We start from the raw sequence: 25000 nt of genomic DNA, 5'->3' as shown, positions 1-25000 counted from the left end.
CCTTTCCCTTTCCAACTGACTAGGTATCCCCCCCTTTCCAACTGACTAGGTATCCCCATTTCCCTTTCCAACTGACTAGGTATCCCCTTCCCTTTCCAACTGACTAGGTATCCCCCCTTTCCCTTTCCAACTGACTAGGTATCCCCTTCCTTTCCAACTGACTAGGTATCCCCCTTTCCCTTTCCAACTGACTAGGTATCCCCCTTCCTTTCCAACTGACTAGGTATCCCCCTTTCCCTTTCCAACTGACTAGGTATCCCCCTTTCCCTTTCCAACTGACTAGGTATCCCCTTCCTTTCCAACTGACTAGGTATCCCCCTTTCCCTTTCCAACTGACTAGGTATCCCCCTTTCCCTTTCCAACTGACTAGGTATCCCCCTTTCCAACTGACTAGGTATCCCCCCTTTCCCTTTCCAACTGACTAGGTATCCCCCTTTCCCTTTCCAACTGACTAGGTATCCCCTTTCCCTTTCCAACTGACTAGGTATCCCCCCTTTCCCTTTCCAACTGACTAGGTATCCCCATTTCCCTTTCCAACTGACTAGGTATCCCCCTTTCCCTTTCCAACTGACTAGTTATCCCCCTTTCCCTTTCCAACTGACTAGGTATCCCCATTTCCTTTCCAACTGACTAGGTATCCCCCCTTTCCCTTTCCAACTGACTAGGTATCCCCATTTCCCTTTCCAACTGACTAGGTATCCCCCATTTCCCTTTCCAACTGACTAGGTATCCCCATTTCCCTTTCCAACTGACTAGGTATCCCCCTTTCCCTTTCCAACTGACTAGGTATCCCCCTTTCCCTTTCCAACTGACTAGGTATCCCCCTTTCCCTTTCCAACTGACTAGGTATCCCCATTTCCCTTTCCAACTGACTAGGTATCCCCATTTCCCTTTCCAACTGACTAGGTATCCCCCATTTCCCTTTCCAACTGACTAGGTATCCCCATTTCCCTTTCCAACTGACTAGGTATCCCCATTTCCCTTTCCAACTGACTAGGTATCCCCATTTCCCTTTCCAACTGACTAGGTATCCCCCCTTTCCCTTTCCAACTGACTAGGTATCCCCCATTTCCCTTTCCAACTGACTAGGTATCCCCCTTTCCTTTCCAACTGACTAGGTATCCCCCATTTCCCTTTCCAACTGACTAGGTATCCCCCTTTCCCTTTCCAACTGACTAGGTATCCCCCCTTTCCAACTGACTAGGTATCCCCCTTTCCCTTTCCAACTGACTAGGTATCCCCCTTTCCCTTTCAACTGACTAGGTATCCCCCTTTCCCTTTCCAACTGACTAGGTATCCCCCATTTCCCTTTCCAACTGACTAGGTATCCCCTTCCTTTCCAACTGACTAGGTATCCCCCTTTCCCTTTCCAACTGACTAGGTATCCCCCTTTCCCTTTCCAACTGACTAGGTATCCCCCCTTTCCCTTTCCAACTGTCTAGGTATCCCCATTTCCCTTTCCAACTGACTAGGTATCCCCCATTTCCCTTTCCAACTGACTAGGTATCCCCATTTCCCTTTCCAACTGACTAGGTATCCCCCATTTCCCTTTCCAACTGACTAGGTATCCCCCATTTCCCTTTCCAACTGACTAGGTATCCCCATTTCCCTTTCCAACTGACTAGGTATCCCCATTTCCCTTTCCAACTGACTAGGTATCCCCATTTCCCTTTCCAACTGACTAGGTATCCCCATTTCCTTTCCAACTGACTAGGTATCCCCTTTCCTTTCCAACTGACTAGGTATCCCCATTTCCCTTTCCAACTGACTAGGTATCCCCCTTTCCCTTTCCAACTGACTAGGTATCCCCCTTTCCCTTTCCAACTGACTAGGTATCCCCATTTCCCTTTCCAACTGACTAGGTATCCCCATTTCCCTTTCCAACTGACTAGGTATCCCCCTTTCCTTTCCAACTGACTAGGTATCCCCCTTTCCCTTTCCAACTGACTAGGTATCCCCATTTCCCTTTCCAACTGACTAGGTATCCCCCATTTCCCTTTCCAACTGACTAGGTATCCCCCCTTTCCCTTTCCAACTGACTAGGTATCCCCATTTCCCTTTCCAACTGACTAGGTATCCCCATTTCCCTTTCCAACTGACTAGGTATCCCCCATTTCCAACTGACTAGGTATCCCCCTTTCCAACTGACTAGGTATCCCCATTTCCCTTTCCAACTGACTAGGTATCCCCATTTCCCTTTCCAACTGACTAGGTATCCCCCCTTTCCAACTGACTAGGTATCCCCCTTTCCCTTTCCAACTGACTAGGTATCCCCATTTCCCTTTCCAACTGACTAGGTATCCCCCTTTCCCTTTCCAACTGACTAGGTATCCCCCCTTTCCCTTTCCAACTGACTAGGTATCCCCCATTTCCCTTTCCAACTGACTAGGTATCCCCCCTTTCCCTTTCCAACTGACTAGGTATCCCCCTTTCCCTTTCCAACTGACTAGGTATCCCCATTTCCCTTTCCAACTGACTAGGTATCCCCATTTCCCTTTCCAACTGACTAGGTATCCCCCCTTTCCCTTTCCAACTGACTAGGTATCCCCCCTTTCCCTTTCCAACTGACTAGGTATCCCCCCTTTCCCTTTCCAACTGACTAGGTATCCCTCCTTTCCAACTGACTAGGTATCCCCCATTTCCCTTTCCAACTGACTAGGTATCCCCCCTTTCCCTTTCCAACTGACTAGGTATCCCCCTTTCCCTTTCCAACTGACTAGGTATCCCCCCTTTCCCTTTCCAACTGACTAGGTATCCCCCATTTCCCTTTCCAACTGACTAGGTATCCCCCTTTCCCTTTCCAACTGACTAGGTATCCCTCCTTTCCAACTGACTAGGTATCCCCCCCTTTCCAACTGACTAGGTATCCCCCTTTCCCTTTCCAACTGACTAGGTATCCCCCTTTCCCTTTCCAACTGACTAGGTATCACCCCTTTCCCTTTCCAACTGACTAGGTATCCCCCCTTTCCAACTGACTAGGAATCCCCCATTTCCCTTTCCAACTGACTAGGTATCCCCCATTTCCCTTTCCAACTGACTAGGTATCCCCCCTTTCCCTTTCCAACTGACTAGGTATCCCCCATTTCCCTTTCCAACTGACTAGGTATCCCCCCTTTCCCTTTCAACTGACTAGGTATCCCCATTTCCCTTTCCAACTGACTAGGTATCCCCCATTCCTTTCCAACTGACTAGGTATCCCCCTTTCCCTTTCCAACTGACTAGGTATCCCCATTTCCCTTTCCAACTGACTAGGTATCCCCCCTTTCCAACTGACTAGGTATCCCCCCTTTCCCTTTCCAACTGACTAGGTATCCCCCTTTCCAACTGACTAGGTATCCCCTCTCCTTTCCCTCAACTGACTAGGTATCCCCCTTTCCAACTGACTAGGTATCCCCCCTTTCCCTTTCCAACTGACTAGGTATCCCCCCTTTCCAACTGACTAGGTATCCCCCTTTCCCTTTCCAACTGACTAGGTATCCCCCTTTCCCTTTCCAACTGACTAGGTATCCCCCCTTTCCCTTTCCAACTGACTAGGTATCCCCCTTCCTTTCCAACTGACTAGGTATCCCCCTTTCCCTTTCCAACTGACTAGGTATCCCCCTTTCCCTTTCCAACTGACTAGGTATCCCCCCTTTCCCTTTCCAACTGACTAGGTATCCCCCTTTCCCTTTCCAACTGACTAGGTATCCCCCTTTCCCTTTCCAACTGACTAGGTATCCCCCCTTTCCCTTTCCAACTGACTAGGTATCCCCCTTTCCCTTTCCAACTGACTAGGTATCCCCCCTTTCCCTTTACAACTGACTAGGTATCCCCCTTTCCCTTTCCAACTGACTAGGTATCCCCATTTCCCTTTCCAACTGACTAGGTATCCCCCATTTCCCTTTCCAACTGACTAGGTATCCCCATTTCCCTTTCCAACTGACTAGGTATCCCCATTTCCCTTTCCAACTGACTAGGTATCCCCATTTCCCTTTCCAACTGACTAGGTATCCCCATTTCCCTTTCCAACTGACTAGGTATCCCCATTTCCCTTTCCAACTGACTAGGTATCCCCATTTCCCTTTCCAACTGACTAGGTATCCCCATTTCCCTTTCCAACTGACTAGGTATCCCCCTTTCCCTTTCCAACTGACTAGGTATCCCCCTTTCCCTTTCCAACTGACTAGGTATCCCCCCTTTCCCTTTCCAACTGACTAGGTATCCCCCATTTCCCTTTCCAACTGACTAGGTATCCCCCCTTTCCCTTTCCAACTGACTAGGTATCCCCCTTTCCCTTTCCAACTGACTAGGTATCCCCCTCCTTTCCAACTGACTAGGTATCCCCATTTCCCTTTCCAACTGACTAGGTATCCCCATTTCCCTTTCCAACTGACTAGGTATCCCCTTTCCTTTCCAACTGACTAGGTATCCCCCTTTCCCTTTCCAACTGACTAGGTATCCCCCTTTCCCTTTCCAACTGACTAGGTATCCCCCCTTTCCCTTTCCAACTGACTAGGTATCCCCCATTTCCCTTTCCAACTGACTAGGTATCCCCTTTCCCTTTCCAACTGACTAGGTATCCCCTTCCTTTCCAACTGACTAGGTATCCCCCCTTTCCCTTTCCAACTGACTAGGTATCCCCTTTCCTTTCCAACTGACTAGGTATCCCCCATTTCCCTTTCCAACTGACTAGGTATCCCCATTTCCCTTTCCAACTGACTAGGTATCCCCATTTCCCTTTCCAACTGACTAGGTATCCCCCCTTTCCCTTTCCAACTGACTAGGTATCCCCCTTCCCCTTTCCAACTGACTAGGTATCCCCATTTCCCTTTCCAACTGACTAGGTATCCCCATTTCCCTTTCCAACTGACTAGGTATCCCCCTTTCCCTTTCCAACTGACTAGGTATCCCCATTTCCCTTTCCAACTGACTAGGTATCCCCATTTCCCTTTCCAACTGACTAGGTATCCCCCCTTTCCAACTGACTAGGTATCCCCCTTTCCAACTGACTAGGTATCCCCCTTTCCCTTTCCAACTGACTAGGTATCCCCATTTCCCTTTCAACTGACTAGGTATCCCCCATTTCCCTTTCCAACTGACTAGGTATCCCCCCTTTCCCTTTCCAACTGACTAGGTATCCCCCCTTTCCCTTTCCAACTGACTAGGTATCCCCATTTCCCTTTCCAACTGACTAGGTATCCCCTTTCCTTTCCAACTGACTAGGTATCCCCATTTCCCTTTCCAACTGACTAGGTATCCCCCCTTTCCAACTGACTAGGTATCCCCCATTTCCCTTTCCAACTGACTAGTTATCCCCCCTTTCCAACTGACTAGGTATCCCCCCTTCCCTTTCCAACTGACTAGGTATCCCCCCTTTCCCTTTCCAACTGACTAGGTATCCCCCTTTCCAACTGACTAGGTATCCCCTTTCCTTTCCAACTGACTAGGTATCCCCCCTTTCCCTTTCCAACTGACTAGGTATCCCCCCTTTCCAACTGACTAGGTATCCCCCTTTCCCTTTCCAACTGACTAGGTATCCCCATTTCCCTTTCCAACTGACTAGGTATCCCCCCTTTCCCTTTCCAACTGACTAGGTATCCCCCATTTCCCTTTCCAACTGACTAGGTATCCCCCTTTCCCTTTCCAACTGACTAGGTATCCCCCTTTCCCTTTCCAACTGACTAGGTATCCCCCCTTTCCCTTTCCAACTGACTAGGTATCCCCCCTTTCCAACTGACTAGGTATCCCCCCTTTCCCTTTCCAACTGACTAGGTATCCCCCTTTCCCTTTCCAACTGACTAGGTATCCCCCTTTCCCTTTCCAACTGACTAGGAATCCCCCTTTCACTTTCCAACTGACTAGGTATCCCCCCTTTCCCTTTCCAACTGACTAGGTATCCCCCCTTTCCCTTTCCAACTGACTAGGTATCCCCCCCTTTCCAACTGACTAGGTATCCCCCTTTCCCTTTCCAACTGACTAGGTATCCCCCCTTTCCCTTTCCAACTGACTAGGTATCCCCCTTTCCCTTTCCAACTGACTAGGTATCCCCTTTCCCTTTCCAACTGACTAGGTATCCCCCTTTCCCTTTCCAACTGACTAGGTATCCCCCCTTTCCCTTTCCAACTGACTAGGTATCCCCCCTTCCTTTCCAACTGACTAGGTATCCCCATTTCCCTTTCCAACTGACTAGGTATCCCCCTTTCCCTTTCCAACTGACTAGGTATCCCCATTTCCCTTTCCAACTGACTAGGTATCCCCTTCCTTTCCAACTGACTAGGTATCCCTCCTTTCCCTTTCCAACTGACTAGGTATCCCCATTTCCCTTTCCAACTGACTAAGTATCCCCATTTCCCTTTCCAACTGACTAGGTATCCCCCTTTCCAACTGACTAGGTATCCCCCCTTTCCAACTGACTAGGTATCCCCCTTTCCCTTTCCAACTGACTAGGTATCCCCATTTCCCTTTCCAACTGACTAGGTATCCCCCATTTCCCTTTCCAACTGACTAGGTATCCCCCTTTCCCTTTCCAACTGACTAGGTATCCCCCCTTTCCCTTTCCAACTGACTAGGTATCCCCATTTCCCTTTCCAACTGACTAGGTATCCCCCCTTTCCAACTGACTAGGTATCCCCATTTCCCTTTCCAACTGACTAGGTATCCCCCCCCCCTTTCCAACTGACTAGGTATCCCCCTTTCCCTTTCCAACTGACTAGTTATCCCCTTCCCTTTCCAACTGACTAGGTATCCCCCTTACCCTTTCCAACTGACTAGGTATCCCCCTTTCCCTTTCCAACTGACTAGGTATCCCCCCTTTCCAACTGACTAGGTATCCCCCTTTCCAACTGACTAGGTATCCCCCTTTCCCTTTCCAACTGACTAGGTATCCCCCCTTTCCAACTGACTAGGTATCCCCCCTTTCCCTTTCCAACTGACTAGGTATCCCCATTTCCCTTTCCAACTGACTAGGTATCCCCCCTTTCCCTTTCCAACTGACTAGGTATCCCCATTTCCCTTTCCAACTGACTAGGTATCCCCCCTTTCCCTTTCCAACTGACTAGGTATCCCCCCTTTCCCTTTCCAACTGACTAGGTATCCCCCCTTTCCCTTTCCAACTGACTAGGTATCCCCCCCTTTCCAACTGACTAGGTATCCCCTTTCCCTTTCCAACTGACTAGGTATCCCCCCTTTCCCTTTCCAACTGACTAGGTATCCCTCTTTCCCTTTCCAACTGACTAGGAATCCCCCTTTCCCTTTCCAACTGACTAGGTATCCCCCTTTCCCTTTCCAACTGACTAGGTATCCCCCTTTCCCTTTCCAACTGACTAGGTATCCCCCTTCCCTTTCCAACTGACTAGGTATCCCCCTTTCCCTTTCCAACTGACTAGGTATCCCCCCTTTCCCTTTCCAACTGACTAGGTATCCCCCTTTCCCTTTCCAACTGACTAGGTATCCCCCTTTCCAACTGACTAGGTATCCCCCTTTCCCTTTCCAACTGACTAGGTATCCCCCCTTTCCCTTTCCAACTGACTAGGTATCCCCCTTTCCAACTGACTAGGTATCCCCCTTCCCTTTCCAACTGACTAGGTATCCCCCCTTTCCCTTTCCAACTGACTAGGTATCCCCCATTTCCCTTTCCAACTGACTAGGTATCCCCCCCTTTCCAACTGACTAGGTATCCCCCTTTCCCTTTCCAACTGACTAGGTATCCCCCCTTTCCCTTCCCAACTGACTAGGTATCCCCCTTTCCCTTTCCAACTGACTAGGTATCCCCCCTTTCCCTTTCCAACTGACTAGGTATCCCCATTTCCCTTTCCAACTGACTAGGTATCCCCCTTTCCCTTTCCAACTGACTAGGTATCCCCCATTTCCCTTTCCAACTGACTAGGTATCCCCCCTTTCCTTTCCAACTGACTAGGTATCCCCCCTTTCCCAACTGACTAGGTATCCCCCCTTTCCTAACTGACTAGGTATCCCCCCTTTCCCTTTCCAACTGACTAGGTATCCCCCTTTCCCTTTCCAACTGACTAGGTATCCCCCTTTCCCTTTCCAACTGACTAGGTATCCCCCCTTTCCCTTTCCAACTGACTAGGTATCCCCTTCCCTTTCCAACTGACTAGGTATCCCCCCTTTCCCTTTCCAACTGACTAGGTATCCCCATTTCCCTTTCCAACTGACTAGGTATCCCCCTTTCCCTTTCCAACTGACTAGGTATCCCCCTTTCCAACTGACTAGGTATCCCCCTTTCCCTTTCCAACTGACTAGGTATCCCCCCTTTCCCTTTCCAACTGACTAGGTATCCCCCTTTCCCTTTCCAACTGACTAGGTATCCCCATTTCCCTTTCCAACTGACTAGGTATCCCCCTTTCCCTTTCCAACTGACTAGGTATCCCCATTTCCCTTTCCAACTGACTAGGTATCCCCCTTTCCCTTCCCAACTGACTAGGTATCCCCATTTCCCTTTCCAACTGACTAGGTATCCCCATTTCCCTTTCCAACTGACTAGGTATCCCCCTTTCCCTTTCCAACTGACTAGGTATCCCCTTCCCTTTCCAACTGACTAGGTATCCCCCTTTCCCAACTGACTAGGTACCCCCTTTTCCTTTCCAACTGACTAGGTATCCCCCCTTTCCCTTTCCAACTGTCTAGGTATCCCCATTTCCCTTTCCAACTGACTAGGTATCCCCCATTTCCCTTTCCAACTGACTAGGTATCCCCATTTCCCTTTCCCAATAACTGGAAGCATGTAACTGTATTTCCTAGAAGGTTGTTGTCTTGGGCACCTGGAGGTTCAGCAGTGTGACCCAATCAGCAATTTCCCTGTATGTATCCAGTGAAAAGGATGTGTCTTCTCAGGTTTTGGCCTGCCATATGAGTTCTGTTATACTCACAGACACCATTCAAACAGTTTTAGAAACTTCAGAGTGTTTTCTATCCAAATCTACTAATAATATGCAAATATCTGACTCTGGGCCCGAGTATTAGGCTGTTTACTCTGGGCACGCTTTTCATCCGAAATCGAAAATACTGCCCCCTATACCTTGACAGGTTAAACAGCAAGTGGTGGTTCTTCTATCAGTCACGACAGCTCCACCTGCTGGCAGGTTTGGAAAAGCTCCATGAGTTTAGATCCACTCACCGTCCATTTCTTTTGGCTCCATCCTCCCGTTTCTTCTGGCACACTGTCAGAGGTTGATCTCTTGCTGGAGGCGGAGTTCGCAAGGCACAAAATCAAGATCATCAATGACCTCAGGCACCCCGAGCCACGGCCTGTTCACCCCTCTACCATCTAGAAGATCATCAAGGACCTCAGCCACCCCGAGCCACGGCCTGTTCACCCTGCTACCATCTAGAAGATCATCAAGGACCTCAGCCACCCGAGCCACGGCCTGTTCACCCCTCTACCATCTAGAAGATCATCAAGGACCTCAGCCACCCCGAGCCACAGCCTGTTCACCCCGCTACCATCTAGAAGATCATCAAGGACCTCAGCCACCCCGAGCCACAGCCTGTTCACCCCGCTACCATCTAGAAGATCATCAAGGACCTCAGCCACCCCGAGCCACAGCCTGTTCACCCCGCTACCATCTAGAAGATCATCAAGGACCTCAGCCACCCCGAGCCACAGCCTGTTCACCCCTCTACCATCTAGAAGATCATCAAGGACCTCAGCCACCCCGAGCCACAGTCTGTTCACCCCTCTACCATCTAGAAGATCATCAAGGACCTCAGCCACCCCAAGCCACAGCCTGTTCACCCCGCTACCATCTAGAAGATAATCAAGGACCTCAGCCACCCCGAGCCACAGCCTGTTCACCCCTCTACCATCTAGAAGATCATCAAGGACCTCAGCCACCCCGAGCCACAGCCTGTTCACCCCTCTACCATCTAGAAGATCATCAAGGACCTCAGCCACCCGAGCCACGGCCTGTTCACCCTGCTACCATCTAGAAGATCATCAAGGACCTCAGCCACCCGAGCCACGGCCTGTTCACCCCTCTACCATCTAGAAGGAGGAGACAGTACAATAACATCAAAGCTGGGACAGAGAGACTGAAAAACATTTTCTACCTCAAGGCCATCAGACTGTTAAATAGTCACCATTAGCCAGCCTCCACCCAGTACCCTGCCATGAACTTTAGTCCCTGTTAACAGTCGGCTACCACCTGGTACTCTACCCTGCACCTTAGAGACTGCTGCCCTATGAGTCATTGAACAATGGTCACTTTAATCATGTTTACATACTGTTTTACCCACTTCACATATACGCTGCCGGACAAAAGTTTTAGAACACCTACTCATTCAAGGGTTTTTCATTATTTTTAAACTATTTTCTACATTGTAGAATAATAGTGAAGACATCAAACCTATGAAATAACACAGATGGAATCATGTAGTAACCCAAAAAAGTGTTAAACAAATCAAAATATATTTTAGATTCTTTTGAAGTAGCCACCCTTTGTCTTGATGACAGCTTTGCACACACTTTTACAGTGATGAGTGGACACATTTATCATATGGGAGGTCCTGGTAATTGAACCCACTACCCTAGTGATACCAATGCCATGCTCTACCAACTGAGATACTGGACAAAGGACCAACATTAAAACATGTGATTTTACATTTGATTACAAGGATTTGGGATCCTTGGCAAATCTCTGGGATCGCAGATAAATTATATAGTTGTAGGCTCTGATCAAGTCGTCGTAGGTTGCATTAAAATGAGCAGGTCAAAGACTTTCATTTTCAAGCCAATGGGCGCGTTCAAGAGCGAATGACATGGCTTGTGGTGCTGGTGAGGGCGTGGTAGGAGGGTTGGCCCCTGACAGCACCACAGGGTGCCAATAATTTTGATACCTGTCTTGTTAACCTGTTGGGGATAGGGGGCAGTATTTGCACGGCCGGATAAAAACGTACCCGATTTAATCTGGTTACTACTCCTGCCCAGTAACTAGAATATGCATATAATTATTGGCTTTGGATAGAAAACACCCTAAAGTTTCTAAAACTGAATGGTGTCTGTGAGTATAACAGACCTCATATGGCAGGCAAAAACCTGAGAAGATTCCTTACAGGAAATGGCCTGTCTGACCATTCCTTGAGCTTCTTGACTCTGTTTATTGAAGACTGAGGATCTTTGCCGTAACGTGACACTTCCTACGGCTCCCATGGGCTCTCAGAAGGCGGGAAAAAGCTGAACGATGTAATTCCAGCCCCAGGCTGAAACACATTTAGCGCGTTTGGATGGTGGTCGATCAGAGGGACATCAGACTGAGGCTCGTGCACGAGGGGATCCCATGCTTTTACTTTCTCTCTCTTTGTACTAAAAGACGATTTTCCCGGCCGGAATATTATCGCTTTTTTTATGAGAAAAATGGCATAAAAATTGATGTTTAAACAGCGGTTGACATGCTTCGAAGTACGGTAATGGAATATTTAGACATTTTTTTTTGTCACGAAACGCGTCGTGCTCATCACCCTTATTTACCCTTTCGGATAGTGTCTTGAACGCACGAACAAAACGCCGCATTTGGATTTTGGATATATTTGGTATTTGGATATAACAATGGATTATTTGGGACCAAACCAACATTTGTTATTGAAGTAGAAGTCCTGGGAGTGCATTCTGACGAAGAACAGCAAAGGTAATAACATTTTTCTTATAGTAAATCTGACTTTGGTGAGTGCTAAACTTGCTGGGTGTCTAAATAGCTAGCCCTGTGATGCCCGGCTATCTACTTAGAATATTGCAAAATGTGCTTTCACCGAAAAGCTATTTTAAATCGGACATAGCGAGTGCATAGAGGAGTTCTGTATCTATAATTCTTAAAATAATTGTTATGTTTTTTTGTGAACGTTTATCGTGAGTAATTTAGTAAAATCCCCGGAAGTGTTCGGTGGGAATGCTAGTCACATGCTAGTCACCTGCTAATGTAAAAAGCTGGTTTTTGATATAAATATGAACTTGATTGAACAAAACATGCATGTATTGTATAACATAATGTCCTAAGATTGTCATCTGATGAAGATCATCAAAGGTTAGTGCTGCATTTAGCTGTGGTTTGGGTTTATGTGACATTATATGCTAGCTTGAAAAAAATGGGTGTCTGATTATTTCTGGCTGGGTACTCCGCTGACATAATCTAATGTTTTGCTTTCGTTGTAACTGATTCTTCTTTTAATTTTATATCAATATTTTTAAAAGGTGACGGCATCATGTTATTCTGTTTGTTGTATTCTGACCACCAGTGGACTGAACTCAAGCAGTGAGGCATCATGTTATTCTGTTTGTTGTATTCTGACCACCAGTGGACTGAACTCAAGCAGTGAGGCATCATGTTATTCTGTTTGTTTTGTTCTGACCACCAGTGGACTGAACTCAAGCAGTGATGCATCATGTTATTCTGTTTGTTTTGTTCTGACCACCAGTGGACTGAACTCAAGCAGTGAGGCATCATGTTATTCTGTTTGTTTTGTTCTGACCACCAGTGGACTGAACTCAAGCAGTGAGGCATCATGTTATTCTGTTTGTTGTATTCTGACCACCAGTGGACTGAACTCAAGCAGTGATGCATCATGTTATTCTGTTTGTTGTATTCTGACCACCAGTGGACTGAACTCAAGCAGTGATGCATCATGTTATTCTGTTTGTTTTGTTCTGACCACCAGTGGACTGAACTCAAGCAGTGAGGCATCATGTTATTCTGTTTGTTTTGTTCTGACCACCAGTGGACTGAACTCAAGCAGTGATGCATCATGTTATCCTGTTTGTTTTGTTCTGACCACCAGTGGACTGAACTCAAGCAGTGATGCATCATGTTATCCTGTTTGTTTTGTTCTGACCACCAGTGGACTGAACTCAAGCAGTGAGGCATCATGTTATTCTGTTTGTTTTGTTCTGACCACCAGTGACTTCCTACTATGGATCCTTGCTCAAACGGAACCTTGACTCTAGCAGCACTGGGACGGCCCTTCTCCCTGGGAATGCTGTATGACTGTCGCAATGATCACCTCATTCCAGGTAGCACGCTTGCTCACTACTCACTCAGTCAGTCAGTCAGTCAGTCAGTCAGTCAGACAGACAGTCATACCCAAACACAATAAAGTAACTGTTAGTGTTTGGTTTGTCTCCTCTGATTACAGGCCTGACTCTGTGGGACGAGGAAGCACTCAGAAGGGACATCATTACAACAGACAAGCCTTTCACCGACTTCAAAGTCATCACATCTGACTCTACAGCTGACAAATACTCTGTGTTAAATGTGAACGGTTCTCTCAAAGCAAGCTGTTTGGCAGGGCTGGTTAAGGTTGAGGGATCAGCTCAGTATTTGAAAGATGTTAAAGAGTCTCAGAATCAGGCGAGAGTCACACTTTGTTACACCACCACTAAGAAAAACACTCAACTGTACATGAACCACCTTGGGCAGGAACACATAAAGTACAAGGAGATGTTTAGCCAAGGCAAGGCTACACATGTGGTCACAGGTATACTTTATGGAGCAAATGCTTTCTTTGTGTTTGATCGTGAGGTCTCAAGTGACGAGGACCGTAAAGACATTGAGGGAAACTTTAAAGTGAAGCTTAATAGTGTTCTTAACGTTTCTATTGGGGGTGAGAGTGCTTTAGACATGAAGAACTCTTCTAAAACTGAAACCGAGAAGTTCTCTTGTAGATTCCATGGGGACGTTCTCCTGGAAAACAATCCTGTATCTTTTCAAGATGCCGTGGACACCTACAAAACCTTGCCTCAGAAGGTAGGTGAGGGGGTTCCTGTGCAAGTGAATCTACTTCCGTTAAAAGCCTTGGACCCCACTGCCGCCCAGATGGTTCGTCAGATCAGTGGAAGCTTAGTTGACCAGTGGCAGACTGCGCTGGAAGACCTCAGTGAGCTGGAGATGAGATGCAACGATGCAATGAGAAGCAAGCCTGTAAAATACTTCAAGGAAATTGATGCCAAAGTGAAAACTTTCAAAAAACTGTGTTTCACAGAACATTTGAAGACTACTTTGGCGGACCTCCTTCCGTCTATTAGAGGGGGAGAAAAGGAAGAGAGGGTGTTGTCCGACTTCTTGAAAAAGCAGCGAGAGTTCCGTTTCAACAGCAACATCCTCAGTGAATGTATGGATCGCATTGAGAGAGAGATCAATGTGGTTGATCGGTTCCTAAGGATGATTACGGAGGACTACAGTCAGACGTGTTCCACCAAGATAGTCACATCGAAGAAGGAACTTGACAAAGAGGTCTTGAACCCAAAGGTGAAGCGTGTTGTATGTTTCACTTTCACCTCTCTGGGGTGCGAGGACCCTATCCTGTCAGCTTTGAATTCCCAAAGCTCTGAGAACACACAAGCCTTAGTTCCAGTTAAACCGGATCTGACAAGATGGTACCACTCTGATAACATATTTGATGACATAGACAAGCAAGCTGGACTTTTCAAAGATTTTGCAGAAGCTAACAAAGAAGACACACAAACACGTTTCCTCTTGGCCTCCATTCCCAACAAGGAACAAGAAGGAGCCAGCATTTACCTTTATGAGAACGGATCCAAAAGAAACGAGCATTTGGAGCCTCCATCTAAACCTGAGAAGCCCAGAGCATGTGACAGAACTCACAACAGTGTGACGCTGGAGTTGCTCCCTCCTGATAGGGGAGCCCATGACGTCATCCACTACCTGATTGAATACTGTATTGATGAGAAAGATGGATGGAGCAGCGAGAAGACATCTGAATCTGATGCAGCCTACACAGTGTCTGGACTGCTTCCCAGTACAGAGTACAAGTTCAAATACAGAGCCGTGTGTTCAGCAGGCCTTGGTCCAGACAGCGAGGTCAGTAACATCATCAGAACCTTGCCTTCATGCCCTCCCGGTAAGCCTGAAATCAAAGCCTACTCCTCTGAGCTCATGGTATGCTGTCCAATGCCGTCTGTGATTGGACAAGGGGTCAAGATTCAGAACTATATGGTAGAACACAAAGAGGTGCCAACAGAAGAGAGTGAAGAGGAGGCAGAGTGGATGAAGAGGACTTCCAAAGACAATGTCTGCATCATTACCGGACTGCAGTCACTCACAAAGTACACAGTGAGAGTCAGATACGACTGTGGTGAAGCTGGAATCAGCAAGTGGAGCACACCAGTCATCATCGCCACCCTCTCAAAGACCACACGATTGGCTGACGATGTTAAAGAAAAGAGTGAACTGAAGCACTCTGGGTCGCCGTCTGTTTATGAGATCCCCATGGAGACGATACAGACGGTGGGTAAAGTAGCCAGGCTCAGGTTTGGAGAGCAGAGTTCCAGGTCTAGGAGGACAATCTATCTTGTGGGAGACAAAGACCAGGTAGTGGATCTGATGATCAACTACATCCTGGGAGTTCAGTGGGAGAATGGGTTCCGTTTCAAGCTACCCCAAGATGACGAGGTATCTACAATGATATATGAAATCAATTACCAGGATGGATTTCAGATCCCCTTCTCTCTCACCATTATCTATGATAGACACGAGAAGGGTAGTATTCTGGATTTGGACCAGATCAAGTTCAATGCTCTGTGCTTTGTGTGGGACGCGGCTGCGTTTAGGGATGTAGACTCTGAAGATTGTAAAGAAATGAAGAGATTGGAGAAGAGAAGGAAGATGGTGAACCTGTTGACACATGCAGATGGAAGGCAACTCTTTAAACACATCGACACTGAGGACATTCCAGTTCACTTCAAGTTCAATCTGTCAGCGTTTACAGACCAAGCCAGGAGAAGCCATGATGATGGTGATGGAGTCATGATGATGAGGAGTCGCCATGACTTGATGAGGGGAATCCGTGACAAGATGAGGGAAATGAGGAGTCACCATGACATGATGTGGATGATGAGGAGAAGCCTTGATGATGAGGACGATGACCATGATGGTGATGGTGGTGATGATGATGGTGACGATGGTGATGACCATCCTCAGTTTGAGAAGATGTTCTGGGATGTAGATATGGGGAGTATGAAGTGGTTTTTCAAGACCTTGTTGAAAATGGAGAGCTCATGTTTGCTCAAAGACCTGATTGGTTGAATACAGACACATTGTGGTAATTTATTTAGCAGGTCAACCTCACCTTGTTATCTTCTTGGTGTCCATAAGGCAGAGAAAAGACCTCTCCACTTTTGACCGTCTAAAGGCTATTGGCCCTTCATTTCCTTTAGTTTCCTTATACTGTTCTACTGTTCTCCTGTTCTACTGTTCTAGTGTTCTACTGTTCTCCTGTTCTACTGTTCTACTGTTCTCCAGTTCTCCTGTTCTAGTGTTCTACTGTTCTCCTGTTCTACTTTTCTCCTGTTCTCCTGTTCTCCAGTTCTCCTGTTCTAGTGTTCTACTGTTCTCCTGTTCTACTTTTCTACTTTTCTCCTGTTCTCCTGTTCTCCAGTTCTACTGTTCTCCTGTTCTCATGTTCTCCCCAGTTGTTTTGGGATGTCCTCTACTGTTCTACTGTTCTCCCCAGTTGTTATGGGATGTCCTCTTTTGAGCCTCCCTTCTGGTGTCCAGCCAGGTGTTGTCTGTCTCAGAGATGTTCCCTTCTGGAGTCCAGCCAGGTGTTGTCTGTCTCAGAGATGTTCCCTTCTGGAGTCCAGGGAGGTGTTGTCTGTCTCAGAGATGTTCCCTTCTTCATACTGCAGAACCATCCATCTCCATCATCTTAATGTAAAGGGTGACCTCTACAATGTGTCGTACCCGGCAAGGAAAACCTTAACCTCTCTAGGGGAGGTGGGACGAATTCGTCCCACACTATTCAACAGCCAGTGAAGAATCAGAGCGCCAAATTTAAAACCACAAAATGTCATAATTCAAAGTTCTCAAACATAGGACTATTTTACACCATTTTATAGATACACTTCTCCTGAATCGAACCACGTTGTCCGATTTCCAAAAGGCTTTACAGCGAAAGCAAAACATTAGATTATGTTAGGAGAGTACAGTGGGGGAAAAAAGTATTTGATCCCCTGCTGATTTTGTACGTTTGCCCACTGACAAAGAAAGGATCAGTCTATAATTTTAATGGTAGATTTATTTGAACAGTGAGAGACAGAATAACAACAAAATTATCCAGAAAAACGCATGTCAAAAATGTTATAAATTGATTTGCATTTTAATGAGGGAAATAAGTATTTGACCCCCTCTCAATCAGAAAGATTTCTGGCTCCCAGGTGTCTTTTATACAGGTAACGAGCTGAGATTAGGAGCACACTCTTAAAGGGAGTGCTCCTAACCGCAGCTTGTTACCTGTATAAAAGACACCTGTCCTTTGAAGCAATCAATCAATCAGATTTCAAACTCTCCACCATGGCCAAGACCAAAGAGCTCTCCAAGGATGTCAGGGACAAGATTGTAGACCTACATAAGGCTGGAATGGGCTACAAGACCATCGCCAAGCAGCTTGGTGAGAAGGTGACAACATTTGGTGCGATTATTCGCAAATGGAAGAAACACAAAAGAACTGTCAATCTCCCTCGGCCTGGGGCTTCATGCAAGATCTCACCTCGTGGAGTTGCAATGATCATGAGAACGGTGAGGAATCAGCCCAGAACTACACGGGAGGATCTTGTCAATGATCTCAAGGCAGCTGGGACCATAGTCACCAATAAAACAATTGGTAACACACTACGCCGTGAAGGACTGAAATCCTGCAGCGCCCGCAAGGTCCCCCTGCTCAAGAATACATATACATGCCCATCTGAAATTTGCCAATGAACATCTGAATGACTCAGAGGACAACTGGTGAAAGTGTTGTGGTCAGATGAGACAAAAATGGATCTCTTTGGCATCAACTCAACTCGCCGTGTTTGGAGGAGGAGGAATGCTGCCTATGACCCCAAGAACACCATCCCCACCGTCAAACATGGAGGTGGAAACATTATGCTTTGGGTGTGTTAAAACTGAACTAGAACTAATAGAGTTAAAACTGAACTAGAACTAATAGAGTTAAAACTGAACTAGAACTAATAGAGTTAAAACTGAACTAGAACTAATAGAGTTAAAACTGAACTAGAACTAATAGAGTTAAAACTGAACTAGAACTAATAGAGTTAAAACTGAACTAGAACTAATAGAGTTAAAACTGAACTAGAACTAATAGAGTTAAAACTGAACTAGAACTAATAGAGTTAATACTGAACTAGAACTAATAGAGTTAAAACTGAACTAGAACTAATAGAGTTAAAACTGAACTAGAACTAATAGAGTTAAAACTGAACTAGAACTAATAGAGTTAAAACTGTCTAGAACTAACAGAGTTAAAACTGAACTAGAACTAATAGAGTTAAAACTGAACTAGAACTAATAGAGTTAAAACTGAACTAGAACTAATAGAGTTAAAACTGAACTAGAACTAATAGAGTTAAAACTGAACTAGAACTAATAGAGTTAAAACTGAACTAGAACTAATAGAGTTAAAACTGAACTAGAACTAATAGAGTTAAAACTGAACTAGAACTAATAGAGTTAAAACTGAACTAGAACTAATAGAGTTAAAACTGAACTAGAACTAATAGAGTTAAAACTGAACTAGAACTAATAGAGTTAAAACTGAACTAGAACTAATAGAGTTAAAACTGAACTAGAACTAATAGAGTTAAAACTGAACTAGAACTAATAGAGTTAAAACTGAACTAGAACTAATAGAGTTAAAACTGAACTAGAACTAATAGAGTTAAAACTGAACTAGAACTAATAGAGTTAAAACTGAACTAGAACTAATAGAGTTAAAACTGAACTAGAACTAATAGAGTTAAAACTGAACTAGAACTAATAGAGTTAAAACTGAACTAGAACTAATAGAGTTAAAACTGAACTAGAACTAATAGAGTTAAAACTGAACTAGAACTAATAGAGTTAAAACTGAACTAGAACTAATAGAGTTAAAACTGAACTAGAACTAATAGAGTTAAAACTGAACTAGAACTAATAGAGTTAAAACTGAACTAGAACTAATAGAGTTAAAACTGAACTAGAACTAATAGAGTTAAAACTGAACTAGAACTAATAGAGTTAAAACTGAACTAGAACTAATAGAGTTAAAACTGAACTAGAACTAATAGAGTTAAAACTGAACTAGAACTAATAGAGTTAAAACTGAACTAGAACTAATAGAGTTAAAACTGAACTAGAACTAATAGAGTTAAAACTGAACTAGAACTAATAGAGTTAAAACTGAACTAGAACTAATAGAGTTAAAACTGAACTAGAACTAATAGAGTTAAAACTGAACTAGAACTAATAGAGTTAAAACTGAACTAGAACTAATAGAGTTAAAACTGAACTAGAACTAATAGAGTTAAAACTGAACTAGAACTAATAGAGTTAAAACTGAACTAGAACTAATAGAGTTAAAACTGAACTAGAACTAATACAGTTAAAACTGAACTAGAACTAATAGAGTTAAAACTGAACTAGAACTAATAGAGTTAAAACTGAACTAGAACTAATAGAGTTAAAACTGAACTAGAACTAATAGAGTTAAAACTGAACTAGAACTAATAGAGTTAAAACTGAACTAGAACTAATAGAGTTAAAACTGAACTAGAACTAATAGAGTTAAAACTGAACTAGAACTAATAGAGTTAAAACTGAACTAGAACTAATAGAGTTAAAACTGAACTAGAACTAATAGAGTTAAAACTGAACTAGAACTAATAGAGTTAAAACTGAACTAGAACTAATAGAGTTAAAACTGAACTAGAACTAATAGAGTTAAAACTGAACTAGAACTAATAGAGTTAAAACTGAACTAGAACTAATAGAGTTAAAACTGAACTAGAACTAATAGAGTTAAAACTGAACTAGAACTAATACAGTTAAAACTGAACTAGAACTAATAGAGTTAAAACTGAACTAGAACTAATAGAGTTAAAACTGTTAGAACTAATAGAGTTAAAACTGAACTAGAACTAATAGAGTTAAAACTGAACTAGAACTAATAGAGTTAAAACTGAACTAGAACTAATAGAGTTAAAACTGAACTAGAACTAATAGAGTTAAAACTGAACTAGAACTAATAGAGTTAAAACTGAACTAGAACTAATAGAGTTAAAACTGAACTAGAACTAATAGAGTTAAAACTGAACTAGAACTAATAGAGTTAAAACTGAACTAGAACTAATAGAGTTAAAACTGAACTAGAACTAATAGAGTTAAAACTGAACTAGAACTAATAGAGTTAAAACTGAACTAGAACTAATAGAGTTAAAACTGAACTAGAACTAATAGAGTTAAAACTGAACTAGAACTAATAGAGTTAAAACTGAACTAGAACTAATAGAGTTAAAACTGAACTAGAACTAATAGAGTTAAAACTGAACTAGAACTAATAGAGTTAAAACTGTTAGAACTAATAGAGTTAAAACTGAACTAGAACTAATAGAGTTAAAACTGAACTAGAACTAATAGAGTTAAAACTGAACTAGAACTAATAGAGTTAAAACTGAACTAGAACTAATAGAGTTAAAACTGAACTAGAACTAATAGAGTTAAAACTGAACTAGAACTAATAGAGTTAAAACTGAACTAGAACTAATAGAGTTAAAACTGTTAGAACTAATAGAGTTAAAACTGTTAGAACTAATAGAGTTAAAACTGAACTAGAACTAATAGAGTTAAAACTGAACTAGAACTAATAGAGTTAAAACTGAACTAGAACTAATAGAGTTAAAACTGAACTAGAACTAATAGAGTTAAAACTGAACTAGAACTAATAGAGTTAATACTGAACTAGAACTAATAGAGTTAAAACTGAACTAGAACTAATAGAGTTAAAACTGAACTAGAACTAATAGAGTTAAAACTGTTAGAACTAATAGAGTTAAAACTGAACTAGAACTAATAGAGTTAAAACTGAACTAGAACTAATAGAGTTAAAACTGAACTAGAACTAATAGAGTTAAAACTGAACTAGAACTAATAGAGTTAAAACTGAACTAGAACTAATAGAGTTAAAACTGAACTAGAACTAATAGAGTTAAAACTGAACTAGAACTAATAGAGTTAATACTGAACTAGAACTAATAGAGTTAAAACTGAACTAGAACTAATAGAGTTAAAACTGAACTAGAACTAATAGAGTTAAAACTGTTAGAACTAATAGAGTTAAAACTGAACTAGAACTAATAGAGTTAAAACTGTTAGAACTAATAGAGTTAAAACTGAACTAGAACTAATAGAGTTAAAACTGAACTAGAACTAATAGAGTTAAAACTGAACTAGAACTAATAGAGTTAAAACTGAACTAGAACTAATAGAGTTAAAACTGAACTAGAACTAATAGAGTTAATACTGAACTAGAACTAATAGAGTTAAAACTGAACTAGAACTAATAGAGTTAAAACTGAACTAGAACTAATAGAGTTAAAACTGAACTAGAACTAATAGAGTTAAAACTGAACTAGAACTAATAGAGTTAAAACTGAACTAGAACTAATAGAGTTAAAACTGAACTAGAACTAATAGAGTTAAAACTGAACTAGAACTAATAGAGTTAAAACTGAACTAGAACTAATAGAGTTAAAACTGAACTAGAACTAATAGAGTTGAAACTGAACTAGAACTAATAGAGTTAAAACTGTTAGAACTAATAGAGTTGAAACTGAACTAGAACTAATAGAGTTAAAACTGAACTAGAACTAATAGAGTTAAAACTGAACTAGAACTAATAGAGTTAAAACTGAACTAGAACTAATAGAGTTAAAACTGTTAGAACTAATAGAGTTGAAACTGAACTAGAACTAATAGAGTTAAAACTGAACTAGAACTAATAGAGTTAAAACTGAACTAGAACTAATAGAGTTAAAACTGAACTAGAACTAATAGAGTTAAAACTGAACTAGAACTAATAGAGTTAAAACTGTACTAGAACTAATAGAGTTAAAACTGAACTGGAACTAATGAATCCTCCCTCCTGTCCTCCCCCCTCTCCTCCCCCAGCCTCTCCTCCCTCCTGTCCTCCCCCCTCTCCTCCCCCAGCCTCTCCTCCCTCCTGTCCTCCCCCCTCTCCTCCCCCAGCCTCTCCTCCCTCCTCTCCTCCCCCCTCTCCTCCCCCAGCCTCACCTCCCTGGGGAGTAACAGTAGAAGCTCTCTCCCTCCCCCCTCTCCTCCCCCCTCTCCTCCCTCCTCTCCTCCCCCCTCCACTCCCCCAGCCTCACCTCCCTGGGGAGTAACAGTAGAAGTTCTCTCCCTCCCCCCTCTCCTCCCCGCCTCTTCTCCCCCAGCCTCACCTCCCTGGGGGAGTAACAGTAGAAGTTCTCTCCCTCCCCCTCTCCTCCCCCTCTCCTCCCCCAGCCTCTCCTCCCTGGGGAGTAACAGTAGAAGTTCTCTCCCTCCCCCCTCTCGTATCACCCTCCAACCCCATCAAATCTCTCCTCCTCCTCGCTCCCTTTCTCCAGCACCAGTACAGAGAAAGGCAAAGAGTTGTGAAGTAGTCAAAACATAAACACACACTACACACACACACACACACACACACACACACACACACACACACACCACCGACCACAGGAGTCTGAGTCCTGTTTTCAATAAGTCGTTTATTCATACAGGTTCATACAGGTTAAACTGATATAGTGATAAACCAGTGAGGAACAAACGAAAGGCAACACATGGAGGCTAAAGCCCTGTGTCTTGTTATAAACCATATGACATGTTATAACTGTTCTCAAGCCTGTGTCTTGTTATAAACCATATATGTTATAACTGTTCTCAAGCCTTTGTCTTGTTATAAACCATATAATATGTTATAACTGTTCTCAAGCCCTTGTCATGTTATAAACCATATAATATGTTATAACTGTTCTCAAGCCTTTGACTTGTTATAAACCATATATGTTATAACTGTTCTCAAGCCTTTGTCTTGTTATAAACCATATAATATGTTATAACTGTTCTCAAGCCTTTGTCTTGTTATAAACCATATAACATGTTATAACTGTTCTCAAGCCTGTGTCTTGTTATAAACCATATGACATGTTATAACTGTTCTCAAGCCCGTGTCTTGTTCTATAACATAACATGTTATAACTGTTCTCAAGCCTGTGTCTTGTTCTATAACATAACATGTTATAACTGTTCTCAAGCCCTTGTCATGTTATAAACCATATAATATGTTATAACTGTTCTCAAGCCTTTGACTTGTTATAAACCATATATGTTATAACTGTTCTCAAGCCTTTGTCTTGTTATAAACCATATAATATGTTATAACTGTTCTCAAGCCTTTGTCTTGTTATAAACCATATAATATGTTATAACTGTTCTCAAGCCTTTGTCTTGTTATAAACCATATAACATGTTATAACTGTTCTCAAGCCTGTGTCTTGTTCTATAACATAACATGTTATAACTGTTCTCAAGCCCGTGTCTTGTTCTATAACATAACATGTTATAATTGTTCTCAAGCCGTTGTCTTGTTATAAACCATATGACATGTTATAACTGTTCTCAAGCCGTTGTCTTGTTATAAACCATATATGTTATAATTGTTCTCAAGCCTGTGTCTTGTTATAAACCATATAACATGTTATAACTGTTCTCAAGCCCTTGTCTTGTTATAAACCATATAACATGTTATAACTGTTCTCAAGCCTTTGTCTTGTTATAAAACACATTACATGTTATAACTGTTCTCAAGCCTGTGTCTTGTTATAAACCATATGACATGTTATAACTGTTCTCAAGCCGTTGTCTTGTTTTATAACATGTTATTACTGTTCTAACTGTTCTAAAGCTTTTGTGTCTGTCTCAGACATGGGCTGTGTTCTAAATGGAACCCTATTCCCTATATGATGCACTACCAGGGTCTATAGGGGGCGTACTCAAAGCTCTGTACTACGTAGGGAATAGGGTGCAGTTTGACCAGGGTCTATAGGGGGCGTACTCAAAGCTCTGTACTACTTAGGGAATAGGGTGCAGTTTGACCAGGGTCTATAGGGGGCGTACTCAAAGCTCTGTACTACGTAGGGAATAGAGTGCAGTTTGACCAGGGTCCATAGGGGGCGTACTCAAAGTACTGTACTACGTAGGGAATAGGGTGCAGTTTGACCAGGGTCCATAGGGGGCATACTCAAAGCTCTGTACTACGTAGGGAATAGGGTGCAGTTTGACCAGGGTCCATAGGGGGCGTACTCAAAGCTCTGTACTACGTAGGGAATAGGGTGCAGTTTGACCAGGGTCTATAGGGTGCGTACTCAAAGTACTGTACTACGTAGGGAATAGGGTGCAGTTTGGGAAGCAGACAAGGTGCTATAACTGTGAGTGAGGAGTGACTGTGTGACAATATAAAACGTGAATATAATAATATATAATATAATATACTGTTATAAAATATCATCATCGTGATGTCGCAGTCCGTTTAAAACCTTTCTGTCCACGGGGGCGTTCAAGGCTGCATGATGTCGCAGCCCGTTTTAAAACCTTTCTGTCCAGGGGGGCGTTCAAGGCTGCATGATGTCGCAGCCCGTTTTAAAACCTTTCTGTCCACGGGGGCGTTCAAGGCTGCATGATGTCGCAGCCCGTTTTAAAACCTTTCTGTCCACGTGGGGGCGTTCAAGGCTGCATGATGTCGCAGCCCGTTTTAAAACCTTTCTGTCCAGGGGGGCGTTCAAGGCTGCATGATGTCGCAGCCCGTTTTAAAACCTTTCTGTCCAGGGGGGCGTTCAAGGCTGCGTGATGTCGCCCTTTTATTGATTGGGCTACCTTCCCACCATACTTGCCTGTTAATATTGATAATTGTGAAATATTCAAGAGAGACTGTTCTCGAGGCCTTTCATCAAGAAATACATTTAATAAGTCCCAAATTACACCCTATTCCCTATATAGTGCACTGCTTTCGAGCCCTATTCCCTATATAGTGCACTGCTTTGAACAAGAGCCCTATTCCCTATATAGTGCACTACTTTGAACAAGATCCCTATTCCCTATATAGTGCACTACTTTAGACCAGAGCCCTATTCCCTATATAGTGCACTACTTTGAACAAGAGCCCTATTCCCTATATAGTGCACTAC

The 25000-nt window shown here is 43.4% G+C and overlaps 1 protein-coding gene across 1 annotated transcript in view; it reads left to right on the top strand.

Moving 5' to 3' along the window:
* Positions 1 to 16890, top strand: part of LOC106595863 (stonustoxin subunit beta-like) — a 20960-nt gene extending 4070 nt beyond the window's left edge. The window contains exons 2-3 of the mRNA XM_045711198.1: positions 12886 to 12997; positions 13120 to 16890. Of these exons, the coding sequence (XP_045567154.1) occupies positions 12898 to 12997; positions 13120 to 16028 (3009 nt within the window). The 5' untranslated portion in view covers positions 12886 to 12897 and the 3' untranslated portion in view covers positions 16029 to 16890. The remainder of the gene's footprint in view (positions 1 to 12885; positions 12998 to 13119) is intronic.
* The last annotated feature ends 8110 nt before the right edge of the window (positions 16891 to 25000 follow it).

The sequence above is a fragment of the Salmo salar genome, unplaced genomic scaffold, assembly GCF_905237065.1.
Source record: "Salmo salar unplaced genomic scaffold, Ssal_v3.1, whole genome shotgun sequence".
NCBI lineage: Eukaryota > Metazoa > Chordata > Actinopteri > Salmoniformes > Salmonidae > Salmo > Salmo salar.
This window is presented reverse-complemented; position numbering and strand designations above follow the sequence as displayed.